The sequence below is a fragment of the Branchiostoma floridae genome, unplaced genomic scaffold (assembly GCF_000003815.2).
Source record: "Branchiostoma floridae strain S238N-H82 unplaced genomic scaffold, Bfl_VNyyK Sc7u5tJ_264, whole genome shotgun sequence".
NCBI lineage: Eukaryota > Metazoa > Chordata > Leptocardii > Amphioxiformes > Branchiostomatidae > Branchiostoma > Branchiostoma floridae.
The window spans coordinates 149,267-164,651 of record NW_023365794.1 but is presented as its reverse complement, the minus strand read 5'-3'; the positions used below and the strand labels follow the sequence as shown (position 1 = coordinate 164,651).

The following is a 15,385-nucleotide window of genomic DNA, read 5'->3' as shown; positions in this document are numbered from 1 at the left end:
TACTTTTGAATTATGATTTGTCTTTATCGTCAAATAATGCCTATCGGTATTCTTAAATAGATAAAGAAATTTATTGCAAAAATTGTCTCAGACCACTTTTCAATTTAACTTATGAATTTATTTAGCATTTAAATCTCATGAGGCAGAGTTTGCACCGTATAGGAAGCATCAAGTAGAAATGTGCAATATTTACAAGCAAAAATGTTACAATGGTATTCTTCCCAGTTACAACCTATTTATCAACATTTCTTACAAATTGAAGATTTACACTATGTTCATCAGATTTTAAACTATTGTCATTACTTCTATCATTTACATGTATATTACAATTGAATTTACAATAATAATAACTATTTCCATAGCATTATTGTTACAAAGAAAGCAAACCTGTTTAACGTTATACCACACTGGTCCATGTTTACTACAATACAGATAAACAAAACTGTAAACATAATAACCCAATATTTCTATCATCAAAAAGGAAACACATGAAGAATCCTGTGCATTCAAAATTACCTTGGAATTCATTGTTCTCCAACACAGCTGTAATGTTTGTGAAGTTGTCCTTAAAATCTCAATATTCAGCAAAACTTTTCATTGCAACATTTTACAACTGTTTGCATCACTTCTGAATCCTTCACAGCTTGCCTGTTTGGTGATCAACAGTCAGTGGTTTATTGGAATGTGACAGGTTGTTACATACAGTTATACAGTTTTACATCCAAACGGTTCAAATGTTGTAAGTCGTCCTTCAGTCCCTAATTCCTTGGACTACTACTTTTCAATGTTGTATGCAGACATAGACAATAGTTCAATCCCACAGTTACAATGTAGTATGCAGACACAGAGAATAATACAGCCCAGATTTACAATGTAGTATGCAGACACAAAAATGGTACATCCCACAGTTACAATGTTGTATGCGGACACACTGAATGAATGGTGCATCACAATGTAGTATGTGGTCCCAGTTCATGTCTCTTGATGCCCCTGATCCCCACCATAGTGAAGGCAGGGTTGTGACGTTTGGTCCAGCCAGTACTGGGGCTGTATGTACCTGGACCTGGGGTCTCCGCTGGAGTACAGAGAAGGAAAAACAACTATTATTTCACCATACATACACACTGCTTATGGAATACGATTTGTGACATTAGCTATAGATAATCTTTGTAGTGGAGTTTACTCCGGTGAAGACAACCTTCCATTGGAGCTCCAGCCTGATTAAATCTTGCTTATAGCAGCCTGCTCAAAATCCAACTAGCCTTGGGAGGGGCTAGTTACAGCCCTTGACAGTAGAGTTTGTGTTACAAAGACTATTGGACCTCTAAGTCCTTTGGGGCATTCCATTATACACAAATCTGGCCATTGATCATCTGAATTTTAGCAATGACACTGTCAATTTAACTATTGATGGGATTGTTATCATTGGTAGGAGGTTTTTGAGTTTGATGTTCAGTTGTCCAGACTTACATTTCTTTTCCCACAGCGTTCCCCTGCGAGGTGTAGCAGAGAAGGAGGGTGCCTTTGGTAAAACAACCACCTTTGCTGAACTGATGTTGTACTCATTGGGTGAAGGCTCAAAGTCTGATCCTACAGGAGCAAAAAAAAACAGTCTCTGTCACAATGTTTAGTCACACTTACGTTAAAGTACTTGTCAAATGTTAATATTGTGTACTGCTCATGTTAAAGTATGTTTTTACATATTAAATGCTAAAATGTTTCTCACAAAAGACAAAAACAGGTTTCCAACTTCAAATGAAATCAGAAGAAAAATAAAACATTCATCACAAAGTGATTAACTTGTGAAGCATTGGTACAGCTGATGAGATTCAAGAAAACACACATTCAAATTTTCATTTTCCATCAAGCCCATAGAATCATAGTGAAATATTTCTTCTGTATGCATCATCTCTATCCTTACCTTTTTTATTGAGTACGAACTCCCTGCGTGCCCCTAGTGAGAACTGTGGATACGTGGGTAGATGTACTTGTCTCTTCCCTACCAGTGCTAGCTTCTCATGTTTGTTTGGATAATGCACAGGAGTTGGCCACTGAAAAATTGAACATAAATCTGTCAGTACAAAAGTAAGTTTGCTGCAGTGCATTAAGTCTTGGCAAGTAATCAAGTTGAGACTTATAAAGAAGTAGATTGTAACTTTCTGTTGTTTTATGAGTCTTCAATTGATCAATCTATGACTCATAATTTCATCATAATAATGCTCATTTCTATCTTGATGATTATGAATGCTCATTTCATTTTTTGTTTCTCACCGTTTTTTCAAAGTTTGTTTTCTTGGTGAATCCAGACTCTGATTGCATCCAGGGTGTGGCCCAGGCAGTTCTACCTCCTCCATCTACAGGTGCAGACAAAGGGTAACCGTCAATCCTTTTGTTTATCTATTACAAGCTATCACAATCTAACAAGAGGTACATATCTAAAGCTGCTATTACAGTCGTGAATGTTAGTTGAGGAGGTCCAAGAAAAAGGGATAGTACTGGCAGAAACGACCAAGAGTTTTCCACACTAACTTTGAAGGAAATTAGCAACCATGATGAACAATCATTGGGTGTTTTGTCTGTTAATTCATATCAATTCTTTGAGATGCTCTTAGAACAGTAGTTTTTCAGTGTAATAGAAGTCTTAGAATGCATGTATTTACCTCATGATATAAACTACATGTGCAAGCATTGCCAAACAGTTTTGGAACAGTCCTGTCCATGGTGCTGATATTGAGTATTTACAACAACTCCACTGGCATGCTGTGTTTACTCACTTCTAGGAGGAGACTTTCTGCCAAAGGTGAAGGAAGGTGCGTTGGTCTCATACAGAGGTTTGTTCCTGGGCCTGTAGCTGGTGGGTCCGGGCCCATCCATGTCCACCTGTAGGGGGGGCCTGCTCTCCATTGCTTTGTCCCATGCTGGAAGGGAGGGGGGGGGCGGATGAAAAATAAACAACATCAATAGGATAAAGAAACAGACAAAGTTTATCTTTACTTCTATGCTAGGATCATGCCTACAGCTAGCAAGGTTTCCAATCAAATTTTAATGTTTGAATATAGATGATAATTACATAACATTGTCTTGCTCCTTTTCTTCTTTTCTTCCTTCTGGATTAAAAAAAGTTGTACTTTAATCTATGCATTTGTTGTATGGTGAGTGCTACTGCTGTTTGTTGCCATTACAAAACCTAAGCCATTGCTGTAACATTCCATTTGTCTCAGTGTAACATGAACACCACTTCATAAACAATAGGGCTTGGTGAAACAGCTGCGATGGAATGTACCACTCTACAAAAGCGGGTAATTACAGCTTCTAAAGTTTCTTAAACCAAATAATCACAAGACTTCCAAGGGACCACCTGACGCCTAGTTCAACATCAGTAATCAATGCAGATCTCATCACAAAGGAGAAATTTTTTCAGTAATTTTGCTTCAGTTTGTAATAGAGGAGAGGCTGGTAACCTAAGTACTGTGTCACCCGCCTCGGTTCACAGCCACTTAATGGGAGAAACCAGTACCAGATATGTCCAACTGGTGTTCTGTTGTAGACTATTACATTTCCCCATTGCTCTTAATGCCCATGGCAACCTGCATGCCAGGGACTGTGCTAAGATATATGAATGGCCATATTGTGCAAAGCCAGCATAAAGGAACTCAAAGTTCCAGTATTAAGACAGCTGCACACACAGATCAATGGCAAGAAACAACATTTAACATAAGGGTTCCAGGCAAACTTTCTAAAAGGCATTCCTTTACAGCTTACTGCTTGCAAATCCAAGAGAAAATAGAACAGTTTTGAGTAATGAAACAAATCTCGTTATAATTGTTGATTATTGTGACATCAATGAGCCAATTATAATGATAACTTCAACTGTCCATATGGCATTATTTTTCCGAGGAGGTCAGCGGTCTTGCAAAATGTACAATTCAACATTCCATGATCACTTTCAAAGTAGTCAACATAATATAAGTCCATCTTCTCATAGTCCAAAGTTACATAATTTTTGTTGCGCCATGATCCTAAAAGAAACTACTGAAGGCACCTGCCTCAAGTTCTCCCTCAGACTATTACACAGAACATTGATTTAAACTATCCAGATTATTAACAAGTATTTCATAATCACCCTATAAGACTATGAAGCTGCCTAGCATTAAGTACTACTCACATGATAGACTGGAAATGGAGTCAGATCTAGACACCCTTCGATTATGGCACACTCTAAATCGAAAACCTGACATGGAGCATCGTCGTCCGCAGACCGGGACAAAGCAAGGGCGTTGCTAAGTTCGACCAATGTTGGAAGTACGTCCTTGACATGCATGTATGCTTCAGCAGAATTATGTTCAATAGTAAAGAATGCTGGGTATGGATGCTACCGACAGACTATACCAATACTCCACAAGGGGTGTTACCTATAAATCTTTACCCTTTTTATCTTCTTCAAACCATAGGCTAACTTACTTTGTTCCATGCTAGCCAATCTTATTTGATATGATGATAAAAAGTCAACCATTTAGATCTACAACACAACAGAATTTTCCTCTAAATACCAAAAACACATTTCCTGAGTTTGTTGAAATTATACTTGACAACAGGTGCACCTGCATGGTTGACTCCAGCTAAAAAGAAGCCCCTTTCATTGGGCAGCTGACAAAGACATAGCAGGGGTCAGGTAGAATGAACTGTGGGACATTGTAAAGGCTGGCTCCTATGAGCAACTCCACAAAAGGCACCCTGTAACAATATCAGCCTTTCACCTGTGTATTTCTACTTGTTTACTTTTGCTATGGCATTACATATATCTCGGTCTTCTCAAAGTGGGTGGTATGATATTTCAGACTAGAATACCATTGTATGGTAATTGTTTATCAATATTAGGGAATACTTACAAATAGTTTTATTGATGTTTTGTTCTTCAAAGTAGTTGTTCGTTCCCATCCGAGTAGGTTGTGACCTATAAAAGAGAATGACACAAATTAATTTTTTAAATGATTCATACAACATCATGATTTGTCATGAAAGCAAACATGAATTATTTATAAACCAACAAAATTTGACATAAATCTTTTTGTATTAATGATGACCTAGTCTATTTTTGCTTCATGTTGACAATTGATGAAATCATCTGATACTATTCTAAATTAAGATTTCATCACTAATTTCTTTCAAATAACAATGTGACGTTAACTACTAGTGAATCAACAAATTGTCCACAGTTCTTAATGATATCTCAACTTATTATACCCACTGTAATTCAATGCTTGTGGCGGTATTTCCACAATGAAGATATTTTGACATATCAAGCAAATTGTACCTTTAAGTTAGTATCAGAAGACTATTCTTATGTTAAAGGATGTGATAGTCTTTCCATCTGGTGTTTTATGAGCATTAATATTCCTGGTTTTCAAAAGTTAGATAAAGTTCAGAGACATTGGAAGTTTTTGAGTACTACCTACACATATCTTCAGACCTATGCCTTGTAGTTGTTCCTTTAGAAAGTGATGAAATTTCATCCAGGTGGTCAAGTGACTATAGCTTGCAACATCTAAAGCTGTTTTCCATTGGCAACTATAATGTACCATTGTTCATGCTATAAAACTTTTACATACTAACACTAGAGTAAAGGAAACATGGGTTAGACAGGTGAAACCAAAGGCGCTTTTCATTGTCTTAAGTCGGTAACATGAAACATGGTTACTTACACTTGGATACCCAAGATGTGTACTGCGTACATGCATTTTGTAAACAAACTAAGCTAAACAATGGGTATGCAGTACATGCACAGTACAAGTTATGGTAAATATCTACTCTCCAAGCAGAGATTGGTGGGGCAAATCGTGACCTTACTCTCCTGTTTGGAGAGTAGTAATATTGTCAGTTATACTATCCAAAGAAAGTCAGATTTTGGAAATTTTAAGTTGTGATTTTTAAAACTACAAAATTATGTAGCTTCTAGAGTTTTATCATTTTGAAACATGTCTTTAAACTTGAAGTACATTTCTATATAAAAAGTTGAAGAAGAAACAAAAAACATTTTGATGCAAAAAATCAATAAACCATGGTTTTAAACAATAAATCAACAATGCCCACAGTGATTCATATTAGTTACTAACAACTATAAAAGACAAATAACTTTGGCATCTAAGATTGACAGCACACTCTACCTTCTCTAGCAACCACCTGTTTAGGGTGGAATTCCATCACTTGATAAACTGTGCTATTTGTCGAATGGTCTGCTTGCCAAAATAATAAATTGTGCTTGCTTGGCACATTAGTTGTAGCTAACATTGAGTAAAAGCCAGTTAGAACTGAATGGCGCTGTGTGTTTGTATGTTACTTTACTGTGGCCATGACTTTAACATTTTTATACTGAGATTTTTTATTTTCTTCAAACTCTGTCTATGCCATTAAGAGAAATTTCTTTTGGGCTGATGTTTTTATCAAGCAATATTTACACCACAACAGGGAAAAAGAATTTGCATTGTGTAAATGGGAATCATACATAAGATCCCCCTATCCATTTCAAAAATTGAAACTTGCTGACATGAAATTGATGAAATAGTATTTTTGCAACCTCAAAATGACATATTTAAAATTGATCATCTACAATACTGTCTCTCAAAAAATGTGTCATTGACAAAAGAGACAAAAGCTAGCTAAAGCTAGAGACACCCTTGCACTGCAAAGTACAGACAAGTGTAACAGACCATAATATACCCACAGTCAAAATATACCCGGGTCTATTCTAGCTAGGGGTACATATTGACTGTAATACTGGTTAATGACAGTTACCTTGCTCTGGAGAGTGATATTGTTGACATCCTCATGACCTGTGCAGGATAGCTCCTAGTGGAAAACCTGGTCCCACTTCTGGTTATGAGTGCGTTCAGGGCCCTCAGGTCTGCGCTATGGGTGGGTAGGTAGTCAATACGTGCTTTCGCCGGGGTGAGTGGGTGTGCCGTCTGTGTTGATGCTCTGCCGCGCGGCGTTCCCTCATTGCTCCGAATGACCTGCGGCAGCCTTACGGTTACATTCGTGGCATTCGCCGTTCCGAGCGTCGCTCTGTCTGTGGCGTGGTCCGTGTCAGTACGCCTCCTACCCTCCCATTGGTCCTCTGACACTCTCGCATCCTCTTCCTCCTCTATTCTGTCTTTAGCAGCCACATTTTGTTCAGTCAAGGCGGGAACATTGTCCGTGATTTCCTCACTCCTGTTACTAACAGAGCCTGAGCTGGAGAAGGCTTCAACTACAATGTTGGACGGTTTGGAGACAGGATCCCCAGGGGTGGTGTCATCAGCTCCACCTCCCTCCCCAGGGGGCTGGGGAGGGGGTTGGTTGTCTTGAGCAGCAATAGCAGTAGACATCTGTCATACAAAAGAAATATATCTATTCATGTTGTAACAAACATTAAGCAACATTTTGTGTACATATCCAATATCACAATAATAATTGCAGTAACTAGTATAGAATTTTAAATGATACCATAAGATTGTATCATCATAAGGTAGTTTAGTGGGTAGTACCTGTAATACAGCTTCAGAATAACAACTACTTTTCACCCTTGTTGAAAGGCATAATGGTTTATGCCTGTAATGCTAGTTCACCTTTATCCATGGATAACCTACATCCTTTGTTTTTAAAAAGAGGATGTTAAGGGGTATCAAGTCGGTGGACAATGATTTCAAACTGCAATATTTCAAAAACGCAGTTTGATTAAACAACAAATATGGGGTACACTGCAGACAAAGTAAGTACTGTGCTTATATTACTCAACCCAGAAGGTTAAAACCTCCTTCCTAAAACAAATCACTTCCTGAAACAGCTCAAGGTTCAACTCAAAATCAATTTTAAATTATTAAGTTACCAAACATATGACTGAACTGACAGATTTGTATACAGTATCAAGTACTGGAATGAGGTTTCAAAAATTTGCAGTGACATTTTAAATCTCTTTCTTTAATAGGAGGATCACAGTAGATTACGAGTAGGCCTCCTACCTTTTCATAACTACTCCCTTGGGGTTTAACATCATCAACACTCCCCCCTCCCCCAGCAGTTTATGTCTGATTTTCATTTACTACAACAGTGCAACACAGCTAAAAAAGATTTATGGTACTATTGATTGGTTTTAAGTAGTACGTGAAACGTCTCGTTCAGATATGCTCAGCAATGAATGGATGAATAAGTAAACACTAAATCACATGAGTAAACACCGTATCAAAACAGCAATAACACACATCCATAACGTAACGTTACCGTACTTTTTCAAGCAAAAATATACTAGTACCTGTACCGTAGTTTCTTTCTAGCCCAGTCTTACCTACGACTAAGTACTTTAATCAGGCACTACATCGTCCACTCGAACTATTCCTTTATTTGCACTAAGATTTGTTCTTTTCACTCGTCGCAGCAAAGTTTACACTATGTCTGATCCAAGACTTAGAAACCGCAGAAATTCTGCCAAACTTGTAATTTCAAATATTTCAGATGTCTGAGGACCATGCCAGACACATAGACGGTTTCCCTAGGACTGGGTTTTCTACAAGAGGCTTAATAAGTCTTCAAACAAAAGACTTGACAACGTGTGAATGGCGGCTTAGCCGGAGTACCTGTTAAACGCAAACACACCTGTCGCTGCAAACACCTGTTTTGGAGCACACCTGAGCACTTCTTAAAGTCACTTGTCTGTCGATTCTTAGTTCTAAAAATAAAGTTTAAGAAAAAACTGTACGTTATATGTTATATGACTTCTACTTGTTGAATTTGAAGCTAAAGAAAGCATAGGAAACTTACCTGGACGGATTTGCAGTGATTCACGTTTTTACGCCATCTTGTGTGTTGCTAGTGAAGCCAGGTAGTCAGGGGCGGGGCCAACGTGATTGATTGACAGCTTGTCAAACGAGGTCGTTGCTCTTGTCTGAAGCTGAGGGGCCCGGTGTTGGGACTTTCCGAGTACTTTATCAAAATATCAAGATGAATATCAAATGTTGTCCCCTTTTCTCGTATTGTAATGAAATGAAGAAAAGGTCCTGTCACTGTAGAACAAGAAGTTGTCTTTGTTTGATGAGTTACCCAGCATTCCACGCGATTAGGCAGGTTAAACTTTGAAAAGGCGCGATATTTGATCCCTGATCAGTTGTTGAGTGATCGGCAAACGGCCTTGGAGGAGAACACAAAAGACCGTGAAGGGCAACCCCAGCGTCTCAAAGGATTTTTTTGCTCAAGGAATGGCAACCAACCAGTAGTAACGTCTTTGTTTTATTTTCAGATTTAGAGTCTTTTTTGCCATGTTTATATAGAGTCGGATTGCACAATGAAAGATTGAGCTAGAGTTTCTAAGTGAGAGTCCCGTAGCCCCTATTCTAGTGGGTGGTACTAGGTTTGATTGTTAATGTTATTTGATGTTTTACTACACAAAAAGTGCGTTTCAAGACAAAGATTTACGACAAAATCAGACGAAACATGTACAAAGTAAACTTTTTATTGGTTTTAATTGACAAATCCTCTTAAGTGCTCTTAAATTAGAGTGTGAAAAAAATTAATTTAAACATCTAGCAGCGACGCAAGCTATTGTAAAAGGTAAAATGCACAACCAAAAGCAGCAGCGCTAGTGTTTGTCTGACAGTGTTATCTTGAGCCTTGACTAACCATAAATGACCTAAGATTGACAGCAAAGCCTTACATTATCTTGTCTGACTCTCACGACACTGTGCTGAAGTTGCCCAACTATTCACGATGGTTTTACAACCTTGAACCATAATCAAGTGCAATTTATTCGCGTGTGATGTAGTCAAACAATTGTGCCACAAAATGCGTAAATACATTTTACTGCGATATGTTATATACTATTAAACGTTAGTATCTCTATTTTTTCTCTTCACTGCTCTATAAGGTCTATCCCCACATAACGGACTGACAAACGTTAAGAAACTATGATTCAATGATACAATGTACGGAAAATACCATTCTAAATATTGTCGCTACTACTAACTTATTGGTCTTCAACGTGTCTGAATTGGTATGATTATCCTACGTTGACGAAATTACGTTTGAGCGCTATGAAGTTTTAACGATTGACACAGATTTCCTTCAACGTTAACAAAATTTCTGTTTGCTTCTTTCAATTTTCAAAGTAATCCATACAACTTATTAGAAGTAAATATTTCTACCTCCAATTCAGAAATTGAAATGGAATATTTGGATCTCTTAGCGCCAAGCCACACTAACTATCTACAGTATCAGTTTGATTTTTTTTTTTTAAACGCAGTTCAATTTTTGAGCCGAAGCTGGGAATCTATGACATCATCGTCAGTTTTATGTCGTCTGTGTGCAGGAGCGCCCCCTACTGGAACGTCTTCATGTTTGGCCTGCGGCTCTGGCTGCCATGCCGGCTGGAGCGGCTGGAGCGGCTGGACTGTCTGCTGATGCGGCTGGGCTGTCGGGTGATGGCCGGGCTGCCGTCCGTCTTGTAGATGACGTAACCTCCGACCTTCCTCCGCCAGGTCATGTGACCTGACCTCTCAGGAAAGTTCGCCATGACCTCATGACTGTCCTCGAACCCGCACCTGGCAGTGAACTGGTTGTCGAACGTGTGGTCGCTGAAACAAATAAGAAGAAATTCTCTTGTGAGGTTTTTCAGTGTCTTGCTTTTGCACGACAATGTCAGAGTACTAAACAAAATTAAAGAATCCAGTTGCCAACAATTCTGACCGATCACAATAATATAACTTAGTTCTAAAGGGCCCTAAAGGCCTTAAGGCATTTAGATATATAAGGAAAGTCCCCAAAGATGATTACAAGTCCTCGATATAACTATATAGTGTCCCCACAAAAGTACATTCATTCAGTAACAGTGGGGTTCAAGTGCCGCCAAACGTACCATGACAACGGGTCTGACCCTTTTGGTTTTATAGTGCCCAGTGGCGGTAGATTTGTGAACTGGCGGTGCGGGTTCGAATGCAGGAAGCCAGGAGACTATTTCTACTTGCCCCTTACAATTCATAGGCTAGAGGTACATTTGTGTTTGGATCATATCAGGATTGAAAACTTTTCCTCAGAACGGATACTGTACATACTGATTATTCTGGATCTCAAAGCAATTGATAGGTAAAACGTACCTGTTGAAGACTGTGTAGACCTCCTTCCAGTGCTCCAGTGCCGGGTAGAGGTCGTGCACCCGCCGTGCGTCGAACCAGCGGTTCTTAGCCCAGTGCGCCCGTGCCTGGTACCTCTCGTACAGCATGTCCTCCAGGGCGCGGTGGAACTCCTCCACTCCGTACGAGCCTGGGAAGTAAGGGAGCTGGGAGGGAAACAACAAGGTACATCAGCATCCGTTTCAGTTTTCACAGATTTCATGCTTATACTTCAACTGCTTTCAGCAGATTAGTCATTCTCCAAGCAGAGATTAGGCATTGGCCGTTTGTTTTTTGTTTTAACGTTTTTCAGGCGTTTTATCGGGCTTTCTATTTTTATCGTTTTCTCGCGCGCGGCCAAGTTAAAACAAAGAGGTATAAAAACTATAGTCCGATAAAAACGCTTTAAAAACGTCACAAATCACCCGGAGCCTATAGCTAACCTCTGCTTGGAGAGAATTAGATTAGTTACCAATTGATCATAATGTCTGGTTGCTTCTGACAACTATAAAGATGGTTAGTTTCATTTTGCACAACTATATTGATAATTTCTTACCTCTATATGTGCGTAACGTTCACACTCGCTACCGTCCGGCCTGTACTTGTTGGCCAGACTGAGGTAGGCCTCGTCAGACTTGGTCAGACGGCAGGACAGCGGCATCAGGTTGAAGTAGTTGTGCTTCCTCCCATAATCCACTGCCATGGCAATGACGTCACCAAGGGCGGCCTCCAGGTCCTCCAGAGCGACCGACCACTCAGAAGACGCCACGCTATAATTTATTTTTACCGTAAGAATTTTGATATTACATGTACAATATAAACATACATTTCTACAACGTGCAATACCTTTGGTATTCCTTGTGCAGAATGAGAATTGATAAAAATTGGCAATATCCGTACGTGTTCAAAGAAATCAGTCTTAAAAGTTTAATGACAGAAAAAATGCATTGTGAAAACTGCATGTACCCCAGTCTGGATACTTACTGAGCGGTCCCTTTGTTGTACTGCAGCACCTTGTACCAGGTGTTAACGTAATGCCCCTTGTGAATGGACATCTTCATGCAGTTGTCTATCCAGCCGGGGATGGAGCTGGGCTCACGCATGACGTAACTTGAATAACAGCTCGCACAAACGTCCGTCTAGAAGTACCAAAACAAACAAAAATGTTTCATTGAATCCTGCAGAACTCCGTTCTTTTGTCACATATGCACAACAAGAGCGTAATTTAAAACCCACGAAAGCATACAGATATCTTTCTATATCTTATTCATGCCCTAAGCCGTGGTCAATTTTGACCGAAGGAGGCCATATCAAAAGCCGCCCTAACATCAGTCACCCATTGCTCACTGTTTTAAATAGAAATATCTTGGCGTTAACAAGCACGTATGCAAAGTAACGCAACAGGCTGCTGAAGAGACGGCAATTTCAGCACCAAGGATAGGTAAATTCCAGAGGACTGTTGTAGACCAATCAGCAGCAAGGTTGGCGTTCGGAGTCCTGATTGGTCAAGAATGACGATGACGATGACGTACCTTACAACCTTCACAGGCAGTACACCCCCTGCACCCTTCACAACAGCAGCACGCGCATGCGTCGCGACACGGAGGTCTGGATAGGTAGTCGTTCTCTGTAGCCTTCCTTCCTCTGACGTACACAACTCGGACATGTTCCACTCCTGTACCAGTGAAACAGATACAAGTTAGATAATTTGCATTGGAGGTACATTAGCTTACCGCGGAGATACATTAATATCAAAATTAGTGGATTTCGTAATGTACCCTCTACATACAAGTGAAGGAAATATATATAGCATAACTAATGCCTTGTTTGTCATCAAAGGATTTGTGGATTTTCTAGTACTTACCAGGTCCCAACCATCCTTAGTGAGCAGATTGTAATTGAGAGGGAAAGAAGGGTTATCAAGAAGCAAGTGGTTATAGTCGAGGGAAATGCCCAATAAAGTCTTGACTCTGAAACAGTAGACTAGTAGTTTGATCAGCTATACGTGTAAGGTGGTATTGAGACACATTAGAATATGTTCTAATAAAAGAGGCGAGAACTGCTATAGTAGTAGAGTCCAGAAAGTACTATTGGCAAGTCAGACTATACCTTCACGTGAGCAACATTTCTTCGGAAACGGGTTCACAAAGAAGGAGAAGAATTCGTTGGAGCCGATGTAGTTGCTGTCGAAGTTTCTGGGGATCCTGAAATCCAGCGAGTCCCCAGAGGCAGGCCATGTGAAAGTCGTTAGGCGGCGCTGTTCCATGATCTCGAAGAGGGGCACGCACTTGAATATGACGGAATAGATGATGCCTAAACATCCCAGACCAACCTGTATACAGAAAGTATCAACGTCAGGAAATCGTCCGCACTTCATATTCGTGCGCACAAACACAATTCTTCCGCAGAATAAGCCCTAGCAAGCTGATTTCGTTTCATAAAATGACACAGATTTCACGCCCATCCCCACCTGAGCAGCTCTGAAGGCTTGTTTGCTGATGATCTCAAGGGGACCGTCTCCAAACTGCGCCCTGGCGACAAGAGCACGGACATGTTCCAGAGGCATGTCGGTCTCCGTGGCCGTGGGCTCCCGAACTGTCACCTGGATCCCGCCGGCGATGATCATGTGCAGGCTTACAATGGAGTTGGACTGGAAAGAAACAAAGCGTTTTGCTGATTGTCATGGACTGCATACACTTGATCATTACCTACATGTCCTCTATGTGCTAAAGCAGAAAAACTGTAAGATTTGACAGTAAGTAGATCTATTCTAACTTAACTCTCGCTCGCGTGTATGTTTCAGAGACGATCTCATATTTTTAAGTCAAGTTAGAATCATTTTCACAACTTCTTCTCTTTGATTCAATTTCTTTTCTATGGATGTACCAAAAGTAAACAATAATTTGGATAAGGATCCATTTGAATAACATCTATTGGTTAGATATAATGCGATTATTTAGACCCGTATTTTCGCTTTGTTGTTGGTACAATGTGCTTCTTAGTCTGTAACAGTATGTTGCACAAAATTATGACGTTTCTTCCCCACTGTATCTGTTTGGAGATTATCACATGAAAACTTACTATGCTCTGCAAGTTGAACCCTGACCCGTGTGCTGACGTACACACGGCCCCGCCCACCGTCTGCCCCATGAAGTTGTCCATTCCAGGAAGGGCCAACTTGAACTTGATGTCGATTTCACGGACAAACTCCCGAACCACCTTCCCAGCCTGCACCTCGACGAGGTGGTACTTCTCGAAATATTTTTGTGGCTTTTTGGTGATGACGCGGGTTAGGCCGGACATGTCTGCAATGGTATATATACATTTTAAACAAGTAAAATTGAACCTCAATCAAGTCTAACAATCAAGTACAACCAAATCTAGAATTTTACAGGGTACGGACCAACAGCCCTTGGCCCAATGTATTAAACTAATCTCGAAGCGGATCCTACAGTGACATAATAATAAGATAGTATCAAAAGCTAGGAGTGAAGCCGGCCAAGGAGCGTGTATGGCTACGGTAGCATACAGACTCCTAGGCACCAGAGCCATACACACTACTACTCCTAGGCCGGCTTCACTCTTTTGCCAGCTTTTGATACTATCTTATGCTACTATATGATCTGCTTAGAGATTACAATGTAACGTTATGTTCGCATTGTCACCTGCTTAGATTTTGGCTTTCGTCTTGCACCACACTGAACATTAGACAATCGTTAATGAATATATTGAAGACATGTCTTACCTATCAATATGTCTCTGGTACTGGTCATTTTGGACCAGGAGTACCCGACACCCACCGCGCGGACCCGCAGGTTGTGGAGGCTGGCGTGGTGCACTACCGCCGCGATCTGCCAGGTGGGGTCCAGACCGTCCTTCCCACGGTTCTTAAACGACGTGTCCAGCTTCATACCTGGAGTCCAATGATAAGCAAACAACAAATGTGTTATAGAAAGCTGGCATAGTCGTTCAATAAAACAAGTATCAATCAAGTGTTCGTGGTGTGATAAGTTTCTCAAAATCTAAAGCATACGTTTTTTAGGATAATACAAAGACGTGTGTAATTTGTTTCTTCTCTGAAGTATTCACTCTCCACTTCTACTTTATTTCTCGAATATTTCTTCTTCCATCCATCCATCAATCCATTAATCTCTACCTTCATTTCTTTTCATGTTTTTTTGTTGTTGTTTCCTTGTGTCTTTCATGTCTCTCAATCCAGCCTACCCCCTGTGTACCTGGTAGGGGATCCTCAT

General features: G+C 40.0%; 3 protein-coding genes across 6 annotated transcripts in view; all 3 read right to left on the bottom strand.

The window, feature by feature from the left end:
* Positions 1–96: 96 nt before the first annotated feature.
* LOC118408635 lies at positions 97–8,906 on the bottom strand. Of its 3 annotated transcripts, none has more exons than XM_035809480.1 (8): positions 8,794–8,906; positions 6,793–7,364; positions 4,890–4,954; positions 2,775–2,918; positions 2,272–2,354; positions 1,922–2,051; positions 1,471–1,590; positions 97–1,075 (listed from the first exon to the last, which is right to left on the bottom strand). In XM_035809480.1, the coding sequence occupies exons 2-8, from the start codon at positions 7,362–7,364 to the stop codon at positions 948–950; spliced, it is 1,242 nt and encodes a 413-aa protein (XP_035665373.1). In that variant the 5' UTR covers positions 8,794–8,906; the 3' UTR covers positions 97–947. The 3 variants fall into 3 exon arrangements, with proteins under 3 accessions (XP_035665373.1, XP_035665374.1, XP_035665375.1); XM_035809481.1 differs by lacking the exon at positions 8,794–8,906 and adding an exon at positions 8,288–8,582; XM_035809482.1 differs by lacking the exon at positions 8,794–8,906 and adding an exon at positions 8,321–8,582.
* A 559-nt stretch (positions 8,907–9,465) lies between these two features.
* Positions 9,466–13,776, bottom strand: LOC118408636. 2 transcript variants are annotated; one of them, XM_035809483.1, is made up of 8 exons: positions 13,603–13,776; positions 13,242–13,464; positions 12,997–13,011; positions 12,665–12,807; positions 12,117–12,271; positions 11,689–11,902; positions 11,118–11,299; positions 9,466–10,598 (listed from the first exon to the last, which is right to left on the bottom strand). In XM_035809483.1, exons 1-8 carry the CDS (start codon positions 13,756–13,758, stop codon positions 10,343–10,345), a joined length of 1,344 nt encoding a protein of 447 aa, XP_035665376.1. In that variant the 5' UTR covers positions 13,759–13,776; the 3' UTR covers positions 9,466–10,342. The 2 variants fall into 2 exon arrangements, with proteins under 2 accessions (XP_035665376.1, XP_035665377.1); XM_035809484.1 differs by lacking the exon at positions 12,997–13,011.
* Positions 13,777–13,840: 64 nt separating this feature from the next.
* Positions 13,841–15,385, bottom strand: part of LOC118408628 (L-gulono-1,4-lactone dehydrogenase-like) — a gene marked incomplete in the record, with an annotated part of 4,544 nt that continues 2,999 nt past the window's right edge. The window contains 3 exon segments of the mRNA XM_035809444.1: positions 13,841–13,858; positions 14,214–14,437; positions 14,878–15,045. Of these exon segments, the coding sequence (XP_035665337.1) occupies positions 13,841–13,858; positions 14,214–14,437; positions 14,878–15,045 (410 nt within the window).